The sequence below is a fragment of the Cheilinus undulatus genome, linkage group 9 (assembly GCF_018320785.1).
Source record: "Cheilinus undulatus linkage group 9, ASM1832078v1, whole genome shotgun sequence".
Lineage (NCBI taxonomy): Eukaryota > Metazoa > Chordata > Actinopteri > Labriformes > Labridae > Cheilinus > Cheilinus undulatus.
Window position 1 is genome coordinate 8,029,930 of NC_054873.1, and position 22,999 is coordinate 8,052,928.

General features: G+C 40.7%; 1 protein-coding gene across 14 annotated transcripts in view; it reads right to left on the bottom strand.

Moving 5' to 3' along the window:
* The window catches only part of LOC121515031 (transcription factor SOX-6-like), a 232,828-nt gene that overhangs the window by 52,688 nt on the left and 157,141 nt on the right, over nucleotides 1-22,999 (bottom strand). For all 14 annotated transcript variants that reach the window (XM_041795585.1, XM_041795583.1, XM_041795584.1 and 11 more), the window contains one exon: nucleotides 19,264-19,343. In XM_041795585.1, the coding sequence (XP_041651519.1) occupies nucleotides 19,264-19,343 (80 nt within the window). The remainder of the gene's footprint in view (nucleotides 1-19,263; nucleotides 19,344-22,999) is intronic.

A 22,999-nucleotide genomic window follows, 5' to 3' on the forward strand; every position in this document is an offset into this window, starting at 1 on the left:
ACAGAAGGGGCCTCGCTGCTGAAACAAAGCCCTGATGTCACGCCGCTTATTTTCCTTGGAAGGCACCGGCGGTGCTCGGGCCAACCCCCGGTGATATGAGATCCCCGTAAGAATGTGCCTCGAATGGCTGCAGCGGAGGCCTCTCGCGTCAATCAAGCCGACCGCAGAGTTACTTCTGGTGATGCCTGATATTCTTACGGCTCTGAGGGGAGCAGACACATGAGTCTTTGAGGTAAAATGCGCCTGCCCGTGTGCAAACACGTCCACTGCTATTGTGCTGCTGGCAGCGGCTCCATCAGCAGAAAGAAAAGAGAAATGTTGAACAAACAAAAGGCTGAGAATGAGAGCTTTTACCTGATTTTCTTAAAGACACTCAGAGATTGATTGGTGACTGGGGAGGCCAATGTGCAGCGTAAACAACACCAATGAGAATTCTCGCCATTCAGTCAACCCCCAAGGGAAGACAATGCGGCAATATCCGAAATTACACATTGACAAAGGAGGCCTCTGCAGCCGTCCGGACTATCTGACTGCGCTCTGGATCTTTACTGCTAATTTGACTTAAAGCCAACTGATTAGGCCGCCATTTTTACCCTCCTAATCCTCATCATCAGCACCTTTTTATACGCCTTGGCTTGATCCTGCACTCTTTTTTGTGCTCTAAGCTAGATTTGATACAATACTAATAACAATCAAACAATATTAATACTCATGTTAATAGCTGAAATCCTGGGCAATAGATATCCAGAAATCTCTTGTTTTGATTGCCAAAAAGTGCAGGTAAGCTCAAGCAAGTGGCACAAATAGGTTGGCAATAAATCTGCAACCAAAATGTTGCCAAGGCATTTGTGCTCTCTTGCATCCAATTGTGGCAGCTTTGGTTTAAAGACTGAGCAACTGAAGTTTCTTCAAAGCTTTGGTACATTTCATTAAACTGATCATTACAATAACGACAGTTTTAAATCATCAGAAAGTATCCAGTGTCTAAAACATTGCGATGCACAGAGAAACGCAATAAAATGAACAGTAAGGGGGTTGTAAGGTCATTTTTTTCATATATTTTGGTCATGTGACCTTCACCCCATCATTTTGGACCTCATATGTCACTTTGACATCTCAGTGTTTACATTTTCAGCCTGTTTATGTCTTTGGGGAACAAATATGTCAGAAAAATGGAATAAACATGAACGCAGGTACAGAGAACTCGCAGCAAAGAAGTACTTAGCTTCAAATCAAATGGCATCCAAACTAGTTCTGCACATTTAATCTTATCCCAATTGCACACAATTGCAATGTCAGGGAGTGCAAAAACATAATCCATAAAAGGCTGAAATTTCTTTTTACAGTAAATAATACTTAAAAGGTTTATAAAACACCTGTAGAAAGCCCTTCAAAACTACTACAGTGCCACAATTGAACTCTGTAGAGCACAGGTGTCAAACTCAAGGCCCGGGGGCCAAATCTGGCCCATGGAAAAGTTCAATCCGGCCTGTAAGATGATCTCATATTTTTGTTATAACTGGCCCATCAGTCTGAGGTCTGCAGATTTCCTCAAGTATAAAAATGTGAACATATCCTTGATGATTTAAGATATCTTTAAGTTATAAAATCTGAAAAGGTGAGGAGTAAAAATATTTAAACAAGAAGTCAGGAATGTGGGAAAAGAATTTAATTTGTGTTTTAATTTCACATTTTCAATGTAGCATCTTACAATTAAGACTCAAACTTAGGATTTTGACTTTTAATTTCATATTTTGAGCATTTCAACTCATAATTTTTACTTCTCATATAATATTTTGAGCTTTAAGATTCATTATTCTAATTTTTTAAGTGAAATTTTAACCAATTATTATGTATTTTATCTTCTATTTTCAACTCCACACTTTGACTTCATAATCCCATGGTTTGACCTTTTGGACTCACAATTTTAAATTTGAATCATATTTTGACTTTTAATTTCATGATAACAAATTTTATTTTGAATTTTGAACTTTTAAACTCATGATTTTGACTTTCTTTCTAATATATTTGCCTTTAAGAATACATTATTTTTCAATTTCAATTTCATGTTTTGACCTTTTTGAACTAATAAATTTACTTTTCTCAGATTGCAAGCCCTTAAACTGATCTTTTTAACTTTTTAAATGTCAAAATTGTCTATCGTCAGTTCTAAGTTTTATTCTCATATTTTATTACAGGTAAAGCTAGGTTGACAGTTTATGGTTAAAAAGGTGACCCTGTTAGGCCCTCAGGTTAGTCCTGAATCCAGAATCTGGCCCCTGCTGTGATTGAGTTTGACACTCCTGCTGTAGAGGTATCTTTATTTAAGAAAAAAAACAGTTTGGTTGTTTTGAAAATATCAAGTTAATCTGAAAGCAGTACTGTAAAAAAGTTAAAGGGTTTGTGTCTTTTATGCTAATTAATATTTGTGTGGTTTGGGTTGAAAAAAAAAAAAGACTTGGAAGATATCACTATTGTCTGCATTCTCTGATAACCAAGCAAGTCGCTTGATGAAACCATTAATGTATAATATCATAACTGCAAATTGCAACATTGTTATGTGTAATCGCAATTGCACGTTATTACCAAATCATGCAGCACTTAATCCAACCTTGCAAAGCAGATGGACTGGCCTGACTCCACGACGGCTCCGTCTTGCAAAAACATGCCAGACCAATCAGCTTTAGTTGAGAAGAACGAGGCGGGAGCTATGGGCATTTAGTTGTACTTGAAATCATTGGAATCATCCCCTGGTGTAAGAGTTAGCTCAGATGTAGCTATAGCAGAGCAGCACTTTTATCAGAACTGGTCCGTACGTATACAGTGGCTGCTAGTGCAGCAATTAGCTCAGATGTAGCTATAGTAGAGAGACAGTTTAATCAGAACTGGACCGTACGTATACAGTGGCTGCTGACCTGTAAAGAATGTGACAGAACATTCATCCCTTCACCTTTTGAAAAGTCCCACCTTCCCAAACACTTTGCATGGGAGGTTTCCTAGATGAATGTAAAATACATCTACGGATACGTGAAACAGCCTATCTGGTGTGTAAGGTTAGCAGTAATCCAAACCCCACCAATAGTCCACTGAATAGTCCAAATGAACTCTCAAGCAACCTCATCTTGACAATATTTACTGCAAGGAAGAACCTCAGACTTTGTGAATATGCGGCAATTTTTATATGGATTTGGACCTCTTACACCAATGTCAGGGATTACAACAGCATTCAGTCCTTAATTCTTAATGTTGGGGGCATGAATAATGGGTGGGGAGAATGAATCATCATGAAGGACGGTTGTCAACTTGTCAACCCTGGTGAGATGTTGGCTTCTTATTTGTGTGCACAGTTGACTTAAAGAGAGAATTTAACTGGGCTTAGGGATTTTTCCCTGAGCGTTTATCCTTCAATTTCAGGGACAGCCTGCCAGACATTTTTAAGAAATTTCCAGGAGTGCATATACGAACGCATCTCAAAATTTAAGTTCTGTTCGTGTGAAAACTTTTGTGCTCCTCAGGCCTATCAAAAGTGAAAATATTGAGGAGTTTCTTGTTTTATAATGCATGGAATCAAAGAGTATCCAAGCAGTGAAAACAGCTCTTTTAGCATTGAGCTGTTATCGATCCGAGCAGTACACCAAACAAATGAGGTTTTGTCTTTTTCAGCAGGTTTCCAATGGAAGGAGGAGGAGGAGGATGACATGGATCGACTGCCACTGAGCTGGCCAACACAGAGAACGGAGACTAAACACCGCACAGGGAGGCTGAGCTGTGCGCGAGACGGTGAATGAGATCTACAGAGAGAGAAAGGCCAAAGACAACCATTATCTCACTTCCAGTTTTCATTCATGGAACAGATACTGGGTTTTTTAAATCGAGACATCTGAATGCTTTCCAATCATTGTCCTCAGTCAAGACAAAGAAATCCATTCTGGCCTGATTGCAGCAGAGGGGTAGAAATCCTGACTCTGGGGCACAAAGTTTGTTCCTCTGCACCGTCTCCATGCCTCAGACACAAAAACAGAAAAACTCCAAACATGGAAAGACACAGCCAGAATCTGTCTTATGATTTCAAGAAGAATGTCAGCCAAGCAACTGTATCAGCCGTGACAAAGGGGGGCTTTCTTCAGCAGGAATCCACTGTTTGTGAAGGGGTCTGGAAACAATTGGTTCCCACGCTGATAGCACCACATTTGTGCTATCGATACTGAGACGTAGGGTTACGAACGGACAAGGACATAGCCAAATATTTCTGACATCCTGCCGTTGATTTGAAGGGTTTATTCAATTGATTAAGGCAGAAAATTACAGAAATTACTGATAACTTTCTGAACTTATTCTGTCTTCTCAGTATGAGTTTATTTTTGAGAAGCCTGAGAATATGCCGTCTCTGCCTGCCTGCTCGACCATCAGTGCCAGCCAGCTGTCTGAATGCACGCTACAGGCAGTAACATCTGGAGGAGTCTGAGTACAACATCTGTCCACTCAGCAGCAAGCACAGATCTGGCATTGAAAGGATTTAATGCCAGCTGGTGTGTACTTGATGACAGTAAGGAGTCACAGAGTGAGCTGCTACTTTTTATCGACTAATGCACAGGTTGGCCATGTGAATGGAAACATAATTACAACTCAAGCCTAGGTTATACTTTGACATAGAATCTGTGCTGGAGAGAGTGGGTTTTTATGCCAGTTCCTGGTCCTACCAACCCATTTCCTACTTGTTTGTTTGAAGGAAAATATGGCAACTGAAACCAAGTCTATGTTTGAGTTTTAGTCTTTAAAATCAAGCACCTCGCCATGCAGTCTCCATTTGCAAACATTTTTGATACCAAACGGGTCGTTCTGTAGAGCTCAGTGTGGTACTGTGATGGATGCCACCTTTGCAATAAGGCGCTTTGTGAAATTTCATTCCTGCTGGATCTTCCAGTCAACTGTAAGCGATGTTATTAGAAGTGGAAGCGTTTAGGAACAACAGCAACTCAGCTACAAAGCAGAAGACCACAGAGTGGGGTCAATGACTGCTAAGGTGCGTTAGATTTGCTTATGCTCTGCTTATTCCATGGAATCCATGGAATAGGTTTCCATGGCTGAGCAGCTGCATGCAAGCCTGACATCACCAAGTCCAACAGCAAGCGTCAGATGTAGTGAGGTAAAACACACGGGCACTGGACTGTGGAGCAGTGAAAACATGTTCTGTGGAGTGATGATTCATACTTCTTTGTTTGGCAGTCAGACGGGTTGCTAATACTAAGAGAATGTTACCTGTCTGACTGCATCATGCCAACTGTGAAGTTTGGTGGAGGAGGGATTAACGTATGGGGCTGTTTTTCAGGGTTTGGTAAGTGAAGGCCAATCTTAATGCTTCAGCATACCAAGACATTGTAGACAATGCTGTGCTTCCAACTTCTGGGGAAGACCCTTTTCTATTGCAACATGACTGTGCCCCAGAGCACAAAGCAAGGACTATAAAGACATAGTTTGAAGAGGTCAGTGTGGAAGAACTGAACTGGCTGGCACAGAGCCCTGATTTCAACCCCATCCAGCACCTTTGGGAGAACTGGAAGGGAGATTGCAAGCCAGGCCTCCCTGTCCAACATCAGTGCCTGTCCTCATAAATGCTCTGCAGAATGAATGGGCACAAAAACAGTCCAAAAACTTGCCTCCCAAGAAGAGTGGAGGCTGTTATAGCTGCAAAAGGGTTACAACTCCATATCAAAGTACAGTCCCTGTTGGTGTAATAGCCAGGTGGCCAGAAATTTTTGTCAATATGTGTAGTTGGAATGCCTGTGAGTGTATCTGAATAGTTGTACTGCTGTCTGCAGCTATTTCTTTCACAGTAGAATACACACAACATGCCTGTAGATATAACTTAAAGACCTGTAGTCATGAGTGCCACCCAACGACCAATCACAGGGCTTGCAGTCTGAGTTGTTTTGTTGCATAGTTACATTTTGGAGGAGGTGCACCTTAGCTGGGCCTCTGGTGTGCAAGGACCTTTTGTTAACTCTTTATGAAAAAAAGTAAGTTGGCTGAGATTTTTTGTCATAGTTTTAGTTGAAGAAGTTCACACTGGTGCTGAGTCAACCAGTTATTTCTTCCAGTGGCTGGGTCCATTGTATTCTCACTGTAAGCAACTGAAAACCAGGAAACAAGCAAAACCCATTCTTCACTGTAGTCTAAGCTCACTTGTCTTGTTACAATCTTTACATAACATAAAGTCGTGTGCATATGTTTCTGGCGTTTAAGGTGCTAGGGATTAATCAAGAGGGCCTACAGGCCACCACCTGGGGCTGGAGAGAGCTTGACACATAACAGCACATGTCGCTCTGCAGCCAAGGTCAGCATTTCTTTACTGGGGGACATTTCCACCCCTGGTGATACACCTGAAGACTGGCAGCATTTTTGGGACCCTGGGAGATCTGCTGCACGACTAAGGGCTCGTGACAACCCTACTACCCGCCCAGATGTTACCCTAGGTCATGCTTACTCACCATATCCACCCTGTAAAGGTGTGGACTTCATTTTTTTAACAGATGCTCCTGGTAATATGCAAGAAAGTCCAGAGTACAACCTGGGTTGTGTCAGCCTGCTTAATGCAGCCTTAATTTTGTCCAAAGCATGCCTAAAAATTCTGCACAGTGCTTCCTGTCCATTCAAACTGGGCCAAGAGGAAAAAGCCCTCTGTTTAAGAATAAATTCTCCCAAAAATGTGGGTGTAAAATCACTGTAAACGGCATTAAAGACAGACAAGAAATGTGTGTAAGCACTTGGCAGATGCCCGTTCAGCAGCAGCTGCTTGAAAACCACTGACTGACTCGGCAAGAGTTAAAGTCTACACACTGTATTGATTACTTCTGATGATCAATGACCCATTAATGCATACAACTACATAACTTACGTTTACCTCATGCTATAATGCAAATTCCATATTGCAAACTGTAAGTGCTTGTCTCCTCTTATTTTTAATGACTGCCACACTTCATTCTGGCTCGTTTCATCCATCACCAATGTGACAACCAACAAACAGCTCAGAGTCAGAGGGTCAAAAGGCTGCAGATGGTTTTCATGCATAATAAAAAAGCCATGTGTCAAGACACTAGAAAAGTCAGCAGTAGTTTGTCTGCAAAGCTCTGAGTTAATAAACACATCCACTCCCATGGATGTGAGAAAAAATGTATTCTCTATGCAGTCGTTGTCCCTCACCTCCCAGAGGCAGAGCCCATGAGGAAAGCAGAGCCGGGGATGAGAAAGAGAGAGAGAGAGCCACTGTGGCACTACAGCGTAACCGCCATGGCTACATGCAGGCCAGAGGGCTTAAGATAGTGCAGGACGGAGAGACGGGTAATGTCTCAGCACTGTCAGATGGTTAGTTCAGGGTTTCCTGCAGGAGTATGGTCCAAGCTCTCACTATGCCACACAGCAAAGGCCTTAACTATGATTAGCTCGGCCTCTATCAATGCCGCTTTGGAGACATGGCTCTGTGTTCTTATGTCACAGCATGTTGACAACACGCTTTTATCCAGCAAATTGCTACAAATCAGCAAGTAAAAGGAACACTTAAAGAGAGTAAAGGTTAAAAAAACTGTCATCTTATCTCAGTATCTCCCTGTGAAGAGAAAACTTATTTCACATTGTTGTTTCTCTTCAGTCAGTTTCTAAATAATGAGCCATAAAAAGTACGATGTTTCCAATCAGCTACCATTTATAGACCATGTGAGAAGTTTTCTGTGTGGCATGTAAAAACAAATAGTGACTATAAACTCCCTGTGGGAAAACCTGGTTGTCACGATCACTGACACACAAACAGGGACTCATTTTCACTGCAAAGCCGTTACAAAAGATGCAGCCAAGCAGCAGCCACTAAGGTAGAAAAATTAATCCAATGTGCAAATGAAAAATCAGCTGCAGTTCTTCATGCATCTGCTTGAGTCTGGCTGCGAAAAGCCAAGGAATCACCATTTGGCTCGTGCCTGCCTTTGAACAGCCTCCCCTCTGCACACATAAACATGTGAACAGGCAGGTATCTATATCTAATTGTTTATTGATAGAAACTGTAGGAGGGTGTAGATTTTAAACTTCCTTTATTTTGTTAAGCCTGTACTTAGTCATGCCTTCAGAGTGCTGACAGCACAAATGCACCTTTTCTAGGCATTGTATGTTACTATATAGGATCCATTCATGTGTAGCCTACAGCTAGCCAACCCTTCACCAGCTTTCAGTCATACTAGCATTTTATATAGTAGCTTATAGGCTCTGCACCAGCAGGTGTGAAAAAAGCATGATTTAAGGATTTACACAGCACTATACAGAACTTCTATTCAATCTATTCTGGATGTCCTTGCATATTACAGAGTGGTCAGGTGAGACCAAAAAGTGGGTTGCAGAGCCATTTTCAGTGGGTTGCAAATGTGTGTCTGTTAAAAGAATTATTTTAATTTACTGAATTAGGAAAAACCTCATTGAGATTAAGAAAACCATTTACAAGAGTGTCAAAAATGGTGGCAAAAGTCTATGAAATACTGAAGCCCCTAGTGGGCATGCATCAATACCTTTTATTTTACCTTGTTTAACTGTGAAATTGGGTACATTTGATTTTTTCCATCAATATTTCAACTCATTTATCTCCTTTTCTTATAATGAAAAAGCTGCTTTTCCAATGATAATGAAGTAATTTCTTTAGATCTCTGCAAACTGAATGACAGGAATTGAAAGGAGTTGCAAAACGTGTCAGTTTTGTTCCACCTCTTTCTCTTATTTGCTCCAATCAAGCTCCAAACTGCAACTTACTTAACTAAAAATGGGGTTGTAAGGATGGTGTAGTGGGTTAGGCTCAAAAAGGAGTCAAAGGTTCAAAAAATGCTGTCCACGTGAATTTATTTAAAGTGAAAACTGTGCAGTAGTATTTACAGTGCAGACCTGGAGAAAAATATAATGCTTAAACTCGCAAAAAGAGGGAAAAAAGTGAGAACTAAAGAAGACTGAGCTCTATAAACACTTTGTTTCTCTTGAAAAGCAGCTCCACCACCAACTCCCTCTCAAGACCTCCAGCCTCCCCTTATATAGGAGTAAGGGGAAGGTACCAATGCCAAAGAACTAGATGAAATCAATTAACTATCCTTGACACAATTAAAGACTGCAAAATGAATAAACATTAGCCAGAAAAATTCATATTATCATAAAAATGATCAAAGGTAAGTAAAATGTTCACATTTAAGTCAAAAAAAGACATTTACTTTTGGTTGCTATCAAACACCCCTCCAACTCTGCCACACTTGGTGCCTTCCACCAAGCACACCTTTATATAACCCAATGGCAGCTTCCCCTCTGTTTGCCACTTCCTGGTTTTAAAAGTGAAGCACAAGAAGGCACATGGAGCAATAGGTGAACAAACAAATACATTTTGACATGACTAGCACTGAATAAATGTGTTTCTGGGTTAAAACAATATTCATGTGTGTTTATCTGACCTTACCAAGCAGTACTTGGATGAGTTTTGAATGTTGAAGTTTGTCAGAGAGGGCTTTTTAAACTAAGTAGCTGTTTGCTAGCAATGCTAACCCAACATGACACAGGCCTCTCAGCCAGCTTGATGTATTAAAAGCAGGCAGCAACCTGAAAATGGAGCCAATGCAAAAAATTGCAATACCGCAAGTGTCCACTTGAGGCTGGCTGCAGGAACATCAGGAGTCCCGTCTGGACACCTGTTAAACAGCTGGTTTTCACACAAGAAATAAACTGGTTTACAGCCTGGTTAAAAAAAAAACAAAAACAAAAACAGAAGGGTCTCATTAGCTAATGTCTTCATGTACTCTCACTGTACGGGGGGTGAATTTTTTTACCACAATGTTTTGATTTTAGAAAAAAACCTCACTGCGGACTTTGATTGACAAATAGCTCGACAGGCAGAGGCTACGTTCCTGTTGACCAGAATGCTAGCTAGCTAGCTGACAGGAAGTCGTGCTTAGTGAGCAGGCCGTTAGGTTGATCCAAAGTTTGGTTGAGATGGCGATTTCAATATGGAAGCCTCCAAGGATTGACTTCAAGAGCTGTTTGAGTCCACCTATTATAAGCAGACGGCTGACGTCACACGGGGTTTGTCCAATTCTTTCTACAGTCTATGATTACAAGAAAGGCTGTGTGACGTGAATGCATGCTTTACTTAGTTTAGAAGGCACAGGGTAGCACCATGACAGGGTTTATGACATTTTTTAGAATTGTGGGTCTCGGTTTATCAATAGAGAGACTGGTGGGTCCTGAGGCGAGAGCAGTTGAGAACCACTGGCCTTGGGTATTTCTTGGTAGAAAGGTTGCCAAGAGCCCCTGGGTGTGCAGTGGATGTTCCAAGTGTCTGAAAACCGTCGGCGGTCTTTGGGGGTATTACCAGGGTTAAAAAGGCCCAGACGAAGAGATGTCGATGGCTGCTGAGTGACACGTGTGTGTCGACATGTGCCCATCCACCACAAATCCCATAAATTGAGCAGGTAATTAGCACAAATGAGGCGAATTCAGAAAAGCTCAGAAAAATCTAGACTCACCGCACCTTGACGGCCAATCAGCATGGAGATCCTCAGATGACATCACCAAAGGGCTAGTCTGGTGGTGGTAGTCGGGGTAGTCTGTGGCTACCCTGAACTATGCAACACAATGTGTTGTTGTGGGGCTCATGTAATCAGTGTAGAGTGGGTTGACCAGCAATCAGAGGGTTGTGGGTTCACTCCCCACCTCCTGCAGCCACATGTCGATGTGTCCTTGGGCAAGACCTTTAACCCAAATTTGCTTTCATTGCTTCATCAGTGGCGTGTAAACGGGTATGGGTGCATTTGAATGGAATTAGGTAATACTAATGATCAATTCACCACTGCAATCTCTGCCGTCAGTGTGTGAAGATGAGTGAATGGAGTGAAAGGGTGTAAATAGGTAGGTGTGACCTGAGGTCAGATGACTAGAAAAGCGTTTTAAAAGCTCAAGTTCATTTACATTGTTCTACTGGTACAGGAATAAAAAGGAGCTTGCTTGGAGGAAAGTGAGTGAGGAGGTCAGATTGGCTGGTAAGTTGTGAAAAAATTTGCTTGTCACTTGATTTCAGCTTTCAACTACCAAGTTAGCACCATGGTTAGCATTTAGCACTCTCAATGAGGTCAGGCTCAGCCATGTTTCTTGACAAATACCAGATGTAGGAGGAGGAAGCCCCTCTTGTCTTGTGTATTTTGGGCACTTTGGCTTTGATTCACAAGTAGAGCGAGTTATTTGTGTGAATTCAAAAGAAGTTAATTCCCATATTTGCATGTTCAGATAGGTGCAAATAGGCGATGATTGTTGGCGTCATCTTTGTTGTGTTGTTCACTTGACGATGCTAAACCAGATTACCTTCACACTGCAGGCCTCTGTTGCTCTAGCATTAGCTGCACACTGAGCAGGTGTTTCTATTATCATCCAGATCCTGTACACAGATCTTTTTTCCTCGACACAGCCTGCACAGCAGCAGCAGAGCACAAAGAGAGCCACTGTCTGAGATAAAGATACATAACTAAACTGGTTAAACTCATAAATCTCATCATGATTGCTTCTGGCGTATGCATTGTTGTCAAAACAATGTCCAAACATGTGCTGGAAGCCAGCGCCTCCGTCTCACAAAAATTCCTCAGATAATGGCTCTTTTTTCCTCTCATAAACACTTCCCCGCACCGCCTCTCTGTCTTCCTCCCTCACCCAGGCTCCTGCTCGATTTTAGACAACGCCGTGATGAGACGCTTCCTCTTTCATTCAGGTTCCTCTCTGCCTCTCATTCTCCACGTCTCAGGCAGTGTTTAAATGTGAATGAGTCTGCGTCTCCGACATTATTCATCCTCTTACCTCTCACACGAGAGAGAGAGAGGAGAGGTAAGAGACTCTTTTGATCATTTCAAAGCCAGGAGTGGAGATGGGGCTGCGCCGCTGCTCGGCTCCCCTCAGCGCAGCACGGCGCTTTGCAAAGTCAATAGCTGCTAATGAGGGCCTCGATAAGCGAAAACCACAATACAAATTGAATAAACTGAGATAAGGATTCTTGCAACATCCAAAAGCCATGCTATGCTAATGACTGCCATGATGAAGCAACATTGTCTGCAGTGAAAAAGCTTTTGAGGCCTTTTGTTCTGCGCTCTGATAGTAGGTAGAGCAGGAGGGGCGAGCGGGTCGTGTTGTGAAATCCAAACCGCCTTTAAGGAGCAGTGATTTCATCTTTCTCCTCTTTTTTTTGTCTGTTTTTGTTTCACTTCTTTTTTCCAATGCAAATATGCTCTATGATAACCATTATAGCTAAGTGCTATTCTCAAACCACAGGTGTCAAGCAGCAATGAAATATTTGATGAATTGCCCGGGCCAGGTGTTGTGCTGGTGGGGCGGAATTCCTCTGTGATTCATCATAACAGCTTTTGTCTGACGCAGCTGACAGGCAGCAGAGACGCAGGTTAGCACGTTAGCATGGGCCTATAGAGCGGCATCTTTATCCACAGCGTCGTGCTGTTTTATTGAGAGAAGTTAACTCCATTTAAAGTCGTTAAGAAGTCTGTGATCTGAGCCGGCTAACGTATGCTGGCCAGGCTCCAGCTTCCATTTGTTCTACCCACTCCTTTAAATGTCAAATCCCTGTAAAAGCATGTTTTTGGGAGTGTTTGTGTGCATTTACTTCAACATAGAGAAGCCAAGAGACATGATTTGGTAAAGAAAGAACAAAAATTAACAGAAAGTAGCTTTTTTTTTTAAGCAAAGCCGTGTTTAAGATTGGAGAAATGTAGCAAAGCATGATCATGAGCAATCATATAACTGATCTTTATGTCAAAGGTCTGAGTGCATTGGTCTGTGGAGCCCTGGATCAGCAAAAAGTACCATCCATCGGTCTCTGCACTGGCTTTAAAGTTAGATATCCGTTCCCTGAAGCTCTGCTGCTTATGAAAAGTTATTTGAAAGAATTTGCATATCAAGTTTGATGAAGTTGTCATTTCAAGAATTGGACTTTTAGAAATTGTTGTAAACTCACACATTAAAGTAGTAAAATAACATAAATCAAGCATGAAACTTATATTTTTACACATAATACACATGCATCTAAAGGTATTTTTGTCCACTTATTAATAGTGGTGTTGAAAATCATAATTTCCATCATGCACTGTGATGCAGATTCAGGCGATTCTGCATCGATGCAGGGGCAGCTCATGCACGGACGCTGCATGTGTATTTTCTCCCTGCAGCTAGACCTACTGTAAATGCTCACATGATGACCTGTTTCCCTTCAATTGGGGCTGCTTTCAGTGCATTTCAGTGGCAGCTTCTTGTCTTTGCAGTAGTAGAAGTCAAATGCCTAACCAATCAGCTCCTGCGCTACGACTTTGCCGGAGTGTCACCCTGGAAAACCTGTCCATGCTCTGCAGGCCTGCACTCAGCAAAATGAGGAGACAGAGTGAGTGAAGGGGAATTGCTAGGTATGCACAATAACTAATAAATTATTGGTTAAATTGCATGTATTTTATATATTTTTGTCATTCTAATTATAAAATAATCTGACAACAAAGGCTTTTATTCTTCCTCACAAGCACACACATTCCAGAGAAGCAGGTGGGTATTAATATTTTTCATGCAAACCTCAAAATAAGAGTAATAATTTAAAACATTTTTTACTGTTAATGTTATTTAATATCATTCAGATAAATTATAGAAAAAGAATAGATTTATTGTATAAAGAGATTCACATTAACACAGGAGGTTCTTCAGACTGCTTGTCTAAATTGATCAAAAGTAGCCATGTACAGTTAAATAAAAAATGGAGGATGCATTGAATGAATCCTGATTCATCATGGTATCCAGTTGAATTATAACACCAGTCAAGATGAACAGCTCTACCAATTAATGGCTAAGTTTAAAATATTTACATGTACTTGGCTTTCCAAGACTGAGAGATTCCAAAACAGAGCAAAGTGAACATGAAAGAGGGTAGAAGTGTGCCAAAATCAAGCTAAATGTATGAAAACACCATTATACACATGTGCGATTTTGTCCTATTTAAGCTGCCCCACTGTAAAATATTATATGAACACAATTACAAACAAAATTCAACTACATGGTTGTATTTTTACAAAATGAATTAGCGGTTTAGTTTCCTTTAAAAATGATGACAAAAAATGCTAAAATTATGAAAAAATACCAGTGCCAGTCCCGTGCAGGATGGACTGCTGCACCCTGTATATATAATTAATTTTAAATGATCATATTTCATATTCTAATAGACCTCAAATAAAAGCTGAAAGAGAGCTTAAAAATCACACTTTGCAATGCAAAATATGGCTTTATTTTTATGCTATCACATGACAAAAATAGTGTATGCTGACGATACGCTGTTGTGATCATCAGCTCTTATAGAACCCCAAGACAGTTTTTGTTATTTTTGGTCCAACTGTTTTTTTTGCTAAATACTCGATCAAGCACAATCAAGTTATAGACATCTATTTTTTCAGGACAGCCCGGACTATCAGAATATGTGTGCTGTAAAGATGTCACATGAATGTATCAAAAGTTATGTAAACAGAAAGACAAAGATAAAGACAAAAACATAAAATTGAATCTCATAGGACTTTATAAAAATCACAACCAGATCAACAATGAACAAGTATTACAAGGATTTACATCTTTATCTCTTAGAGCTCCAAGCTACTTTTTTCACCATCATGTCTCGTCTGGACTTTTTGTCTTAAAAAGTACCTACCACAGTAATGTCACTTGATTTTTTAAAAATTTATTGGACTCTAAACGCAAAAGATGCCCCCCCCCCAAAATTAGAATTAGAATACAGACTTTTTCTCTCATCAGTTGGGGACACAACGGAGGAAAAAATAAACATTTTATGACTAATGGTTATAATATCTACATGCGCTGTTTTTGCAGTTAGATTCATTTGTGGCACTCCTCAAAGCAGTAGACACAACTGGTCAACTACAACTCCCACAATGCATTACGGTAAAAAACACGGTGATGCCCTGGGCAAAAAGCTGAAGTAAGCGATTGAAAATTGAATAAAAATGGATAGAAAGACGCTTATTATCAGATCAAACAGTAGGGATTCAATCTGTAAAGATCCAAAAATAGTCACAGAAGTTCCGGGCTCGCTAGAACAATGTCCTTTAGGGCTACAAAGATATCAAGGCTAGCAAACGAACGACAAGGAAGTCAGCTTTCAGAAGAAAAAAAGAGTAAGTGTCTGTGACTTATGGTTCAAAAGCTATTAATGTTTTTCTAAACAGTGTCACTTCTTGTTACAACACCGTCCACAGAGAACCCAGAAAGCCAGCCAAGTTCAGGGCTTACAAGAAAATGTTCAGTAAGAGTTATGAATGCATGGAGAACATAATCAGAAAGGCACAATGGAGAGCTTTCAGATAAAAAAATGATGAAGTGTCTACGACCTACGGTTCAAATGTTACTGAGTGATTTCTAAAGGGATCCGTGCCCTGTGAGCTCTTAGGGTTACTTAGCTCCTACATGCCTTTCCTATCAGGACTAAAAGTAACAGCTTTCTGATAAACCTACAACAGAAACTATCACAATCATTTATCTCCACAATTCCAATTCCCATTTTGCACTAATTTGGTATTCCAGTGCGTGAAATCCTCATTAATCCCATTTTAGGAGCCTAAACGTCCTCTGTCCATTATTTGGGTCGTAGACGACTGTTTATTCTTGGATAACTATCTTTCTTATCTTAGGCTGGCCCTGATTGGTCGCTATCACTATAGAGAAGAAAATGGAGCATTATGATTGGCTGACAGGCTAACAGGAAGTTGTTGTCTTTTACTTTTGGTGTCAAAAAGGAGGAAAGATTTATATCACAAAAAAAGAAAAGGTGATAAATAGTCCTATTATCATGGCTTGAGCAATGTGGATTTGTAGGATCACAGTCATGCAAAAACAGCGCTTTGCGCCTGTATTTAAAATGTTCTGGAAAGGATATAAATTCCAAAATGAGTCTGTAGATCAGCAAATAGGTAAGCTTACGATCACAATTTATTCCACAGTGATCTAAAATTTCCAGAGATGTTGTAAACAACGCATGCACTGCGGCTTGGGATGGCAAGGGATTCCACTGGGTTCAGTGTGTTAAAAAACTGAACTCGTGTTTTTCAGTTTTTATCACCAAAGATCTAATTTTTTTAGTAACTCTTAGTCTCACCTTCATCATGGAAAAAAAAAGTTTTAGGCACAGTTTTAGTTGATGAAATTAACACTGCCTTGTTGTTTTGAGATGGGGTGCTGTGAAAGGTTCTACAAATCTACATAAACATGTACAACAATGAACATGTCTGAGCTGACACAGGAAATACTCAGAAATGTCCCTCAAAGGGACTCTTACTTGTTTAATACACTCATCACTATCAGGGCTTTCCTCAGTCCTTTTTAAACACAAGTACAGCATTTCTTTCTGATGAAGAATATATTTACATTTCCTCCTCTGAATCCAGCCCTATGTCATTCCCCTCTCTGGTTTCTATAATCAGACCTTCTGTCATGGTGGCTTTCACCTCTCATAGAAAGTATCTCCAGCTTCTTTAAATGCTTCTGTTTCACTATTTCTTTTTTCTCAGGTCAAATCTTTGGCACGCTCATGTAGGTGTCATCGTCGCCTTGGCCTCTGGATCTCGCATGCACGTTATAAAAAGTTTCATGTTCTACGTATTGATCAGACTTGTACTGAGCTGTCTGAGGGTGACATTTAGAGGAATTATACTTAACGGAACATCTTGGAGGTTTTTCTGACCACTTGAACTCAGGGCGAGGTTATAAAGAAGTAGGAGTTTCTTTTAAGTTTGCCAATGTTCCTTATCTTGACCGTCTTTTCTATTGAACTGCTTACTTATCTGCTCTGGTCTGCTGGTTACACCCTCAGGATTACATAGGCATGCGTTTCTGCAGAGAAAAAGCTGCACCATTATTTTTCTTTACTCCTCTGACAGTTCAATAATAATTTTGTTTCTGCTTCTGGTGTTTCTTTAGACCTGGACCACTCACTCCACACATCATGATGGGTTTTAAAAAGACACAGTGCTTGAGTTTAACATTTATGAAACCCTTTTAAAGAAGAGCATGAAAAGATAAGATAAGCTGAAGAAAACATTTTCCTCAAAGAATTAAACGATAAAGCCCAGGACCCCCAGATCACGGTGCTGGAGACTGGTGACCCCCTCTAACCTGATGTTAAAGCTAGGGCTGTCCCTGGCCAAAGTGAGGCCCTGAGCAGACTCTGGTATAAGGCCCCCTACACCAAAATCCCCTGAAAACTGAGAGAATGGGCCCTCTTCAGTAAGAATTTATTGCTGATATCATTGCATGTGTGCTAACAGTTACTCCATGTTAGAGATAAAAAGTGTGTCAGCTATTACTGGGTTCTGAGGTTGAAATTATTTATCTGGGGTACTTTTAACCCCAATTTTCCATCCCTAATTGCCACACCTTTTTGTAACTTATAACCAATTTTTGTTGCTTTTTGCCTGCTTTAGCTGCCCTAGACATTTTTTTTGCCCATTCTGCTACTTTTACTCAATTTTTGCCACTTTTTGCTGCTTTTCACCAATTATTTCACCCATTTATGCCACATTTTTTACTGCATTTTGCCTCCTTTTGCACCTTTTTTTATCCTTTTAGTCTTTTCTGCCATTTTATGCCAATTTCTGTAACAACTTTTAGCAACTTTTACTAACTTCAGTTATCTTTTGCCATGTTTTGCACTTTTTTGCTACTGTAACCCCAGTTTTGCCACTTTTCACCCATTTTTTAAAACTTTGTGCCCACTTTTGGCCATTAATGCCGCTTTTTAGCTTCCAAAACCCTTTTTGCCACTTTTTGCACATCTTTGATTCCTTTGTATCAATTTTTTGCCAATTTATTTAATTTTTTTGTTGCTCATATTGAACGAAAGAAAAGGAAAAAACAATACAGAATAAAACAAGAAAAACGACACATTTTGAAGTCAGATAATTAGGAAATGTGCAGGAGAAGCCAAAGAACTCCGAGCGGGCTTGTCGAGTGGCCCTCCTAAATGAAAAATTCAACTTTCAAATGAACATCAAATAGTAAAAATTATTACAAAACAATTACAAAAGTGTTAAAACAAAATATAAAGAACTATATCCTGAAATCAGAAAACACAAAGCAGAAGTTAAATAGACGATAATGTCAGAGAATAATTAAAAGTTTTTTGTGGTTAATTGGTCCAACAAAAAATACTTTAGTTTGTTTCTTGAATGAATTTAAGTTACTGCAGTTTTTAAAATGAGTCGGTAAGTTGTTCCAACAATGAGGTCCCTGAAATTGGATGGAAAACTGGGAAAAAGTTGTCCTAAAAAAGGCAGGATGGAGATTATTTGTGCTACTTTTTGCACATTTTTGCTGCTTAAAACCAATTTTTGGTGTTTTTTGACCTTTTTTTCCATGTTTTGTTTGTATTTGGTTGGGCCTTGGAAAGCTCTCTCCTCTAACCCCCTCCACTTTTCTTAGGTACATGTAGGGGGGACTCCAGGGAATAAAGGTTGGGAAACACTGATCTAAATCAGAAACACTGACATTGATAAACAAGCACCATCAGAGTGAAACATAGGCTGATGAATTCCACAAGCCACAGTGGCTAGTTGAGGTCACTCTACTACCTGCCATGGCTGAAATCTTCCCGTATTTGGCTAACTCATGGGTGTACATGCCAAGCCCTGCAGTATCATAACATGATAGAAAATTCAACTGGGTGCAATAGGATACAATACAAAATGATGCAGTCCCATATGTAACAAGGTGATACCCCACCATAGTGAACCATCATACCAAGGGAAACAATACGATAGGATATGACCATACTATGGCACGATACCATACGATAAAACAGATATGACATGCTAAATTACAGCCTGATTCAGTCAATACCATACCATACCAAACCATACCATTTCATACCATATGGTAGGATAAAATGCAATACACTGTACACTCAAATTTTGGGAAATTAGTCCCAGACCCTCGTTCTGCACATATTAAGCTGCCTCTACAGTTGTATCAATAAATAACACCAACAGACTCAAAAGATCATCCACAAGCAACACAAAAGCCTGGATTAATGTTCACCATCCTCCTCCACCTTTCCTTGTTTCATGATTTCAGCCTCTCTCTGACATTTCTCTGTTTCACCTTGACAACAGTAGCTTGTTTTAGCATACTAAGGGGAGTTTTCAGGAAACCAGGTGTGTTTTCACTTACCTGTAGTTGTAACGGGCTGAGTCCAGATGCTGCTGCAGCTGCCATTGTCGATGGAATGAACTGCATGGGGTAATTGTCACCTGTTGAAAAACCAAAACAACGCATATTGTATGAGAAGGAGGAGGGAAAAAGGGGTTATTGTACAAGAACTAACCTGCTCTTTACTTTCAGTGAGCCTCTGTTTGTCTTTGTCTCCTCTTTCGTTCTCATGTTTTTATTCATGACAAACAAAGGGCCATAAGTGTTTTATTCCGATGTTAATAACTCTTATTGTTGGGACACATGGGAGCTTGAGTGCAGCAGGATGCATTCATAAATTCATATAAGAGCACAGTGAGTGACCCCTACTGTTTGTCCCTAAAAGGCTTTCCATGTCTGAGCCTTTGTTGCAAACAGACCAGAGTCAGAGGAGAGTTTCGAATAATGGCTTTTTTAACCCCGTTCTTCATGCGTGCCTCTCTCTGCAGCCTGGTGGGGGTGCATGCTCATGCAGCAGGAATAAACTGGGATTATTTTGTGTGGAGTGTGTGTGTGTGTCGGGGGGGGGGGGTCAGTGGCAAGCGGCATCGAGAGAACACCTGGAGGAACGCATGTAAGACAGGAATGTGCGAAGGACGAGAAAGCAGGTGGTGTCACCAATCCTGCAATAGGAGGACTGTGCTTGAAGAGAGAGTTTGTTGTGCCGAATCCTTGTTGGCTGATGAAACGTGCACACATGTCTTTAACAGTGATCTTTGGGAATGTAGGTGTAAGGGAAACCTTTGCTCCTTACCAGGTCCACCTACTTTTGCTAATGTTGCCAACATATGTGTGCAACTCAGGCAGGGCTCCTCCTCTTTTGGTTTAAAATCACAATGTTTCAGTACTTTTTGATGCCTTAGCTCATTAAAGATAACAAATATTTTATTGAAATACATATGGTATTTAAGAATATGCAAAATGCTGACAACTTGCCATTTTTGCAGAACACAGGTTGAAAACTGTACAAAAATGGGTGGATAGAAATTTTATATTTGTTGCCATGGGTTCAAATTGGTTTCAGCATAGTCTGTGTTTACAAACCAAATTCCAAAAAAGTTGGGGTGCTGTGTAAAATCTATATAAAAAGAATGCAATGATTTGCAGACCTCATAAACCCATATTCAATTTACAATAGAACAAAAACAACATTTAGATGTTGAAAATGAGACATTTTACCTTTTTATGACAAAACGAGCTCATTCTGAATTTGATGGCTGCTAAAAGTGTTAAAAAAAAAAGAGGGACAGGGCAACAAAATGCTGGACAGGTAGGTGGCACTAATGAAAAAACCAGCTGGAGGAGCATTTTGCTACTACTCAGGTTAATTGGCAACAGGTCAGTAACATTGCTGGGTATAGAAGGAACATTTTAGAGACACATTACAGCATCCCAACTTTTTTGGAATTGGATTTGTACTTGAACCATAACAAATTTTTTATTTACAGAGAAATATATATGCATGTCTTTAACTAAAAAAACATCTCTATATACTTGTTGGTCTTACTGTCCAGCCCCATGCCTGTGATTCCTGTGAGTGCATCCTCCCCAGCATTGTGCGAGCGCTGCGCTCCAGGAGAACATGCTTGAGAGTGTGTGTGTGTGTGTGTGTTTCAGTGTGAAATTCCATGTTGCAGATGTGTTGTGCAACCGACATGCTTTCAGCACGCCGTAAAAGAGACATTCCAGTCCTGGCTGTGTCCAATGTATTGTTCCTGACGTGAACAAGCAGGGCTTGTAAATCTCTCCGCTCATTTCCAGAACATTCCTCACCTGACACACCTCATTAACATAGACTGGGATCCCTGTGTTTGTCTACATGTGTGTATATATCTGTGTAAGAGAGGGGGACTGTCAGTGTTTCACTTTAGTTAACGAGAGCGTCAGAGACGTAGCGCCTATGTCTGAGGAAGATGAAAGTTTACGTAGACAGCAGGTTCATTTACACACACTAGGATGAGGTATCTAGTTTTAAGAATTTGTGTGTGAGTGTCAGTGTAGTTTGGGCATTTGGATTTAGTCTAAGTCTTAAACTAACAATATTTACTGGTTTTCCTCACATTTGTACTCTATATGGTTTAAGCCAATTAAAACTAAAAACATTTCAGTCCAGTTTAGTTGATATAAAGTCATTATATTTGAGTCTGTTTGCAAACAACAAAGAATACGTCAGATGAGGCACTGAAAACAGTCAGTGTATTTTGATCAGTGGTCATTTTTATCACAATTTTTACCACAATATTTAGATTAATTGTGATTTTTAGTTTAAGTCACATTTTTGTAACTTTTAACCTTCATAGTTCTCACTCAAAATATTTGATTATCTTTTGCAGTGTCATGTTGGTGGTAGGAATAGTAGTGTTGTTCCAGAAGAAGTCATGGTAAGGTGGGGAGAAGGGGGATGTAGAGCACCAGTTTAGTCCGATGGGGGTGAGTGTTAGCACCAGTCAGGGCACCTCACTGTAGCTCTGCCCCCCCCCCACCCTCTTACTAACCCAGGGTTTGCTGAAGGTGTAATTATGAATCGTGCTAGAGTAAGTAGAAGGAGGATGTAGAGCACCAGCCTAGCATGGTGGGGGTGAGCGTGCATCCCTTTCAGGGTGCCTCATTGTAGCTCTACTTCCCTCATCCTCTTACTAAGCCTGGGTCTGTTGAAGGTGTAATTAGGAATCTTGCCACAGTAAGTAGAAGGGGGATGTAGAGCATCTGTCTAGTCTGGTGGGTGTGCGTGTTATCCCCAGTTAGGGTATCTCTCTGTAGCTCTGCCTCCCCCACCCTCTTACTAAGCCTAGGTCTGTTGAAAGTGTAATTATGAATTGCGCTAGGGTAAGTAGAAGGGGGATATAGAGCACCAGTCTATTCTGGTGGGAGTGAGTGTAAACCCCATTCAGGGCACCACATTGTAGCTCTGCTTCCCCCTCCCTCTTACTAAGCCTGGGCCTGTTGAAGGTGAAATTATGAATTGTGCTAGGAGCAAGGTAGTTAAGAATTGTGCTAGGGATAGGGTAGAGAAAAGGGGGATGTAGACTGCCAGTCTAGTCTGATGGGGGTGAGTGATAGCCCCAGTTAGGGCACCTCACCTTTGCTCTGCCTCACCCACCCTCTTGCCAAGCTCTCTCTCTTTCTCTTCCAAATCACTTATGTACTTTTTTCCAGTGTCATGTTGGTGGTAGCAATAGTAGTGATGTTGTAGTTGGAGTCATGGTAGGGTAGGGAGAAGGGGGAGCACCAGCCTAGTCGAGTAGGGATTAGTGTTAGCCCCAGTCAGGGCACTTTCCACATTTAAGCAGTATCAGAGTCAGAGACTTTGGAATTGGAATGTGCTCGAGACCCGGAATTGGAATGTGCTCGAGGTAGTTTGCTTGGCGTTAAGAGAGTCGCTATGGCAAAAGAAATTGTCGCAAATCCACCCCTAACATCTGCCCAGCAAACACAAGGGGTCCAAGGTGCTTACTTTTACTCTTTTTTGCTTGGATCTCATTTTTGTGTTCTAAGATACATATTTTTGTTTGGTATAAAAGATGTTTGAATCTTTCTGACACAAATTAGTTACCATAATCCAGTGTGTCTGCATTGTTAACAAGTTTATCTCCGGCCTAACTGGTTTACAAATCCACCAAGAAGAATGAAGAAGAAGAAGCAACCATGCTGAACACGCATGTTATCAACGGGAAAGATTTGTTCATGTTCTGGGCCAACAGTGGAGTCCATCTCACTG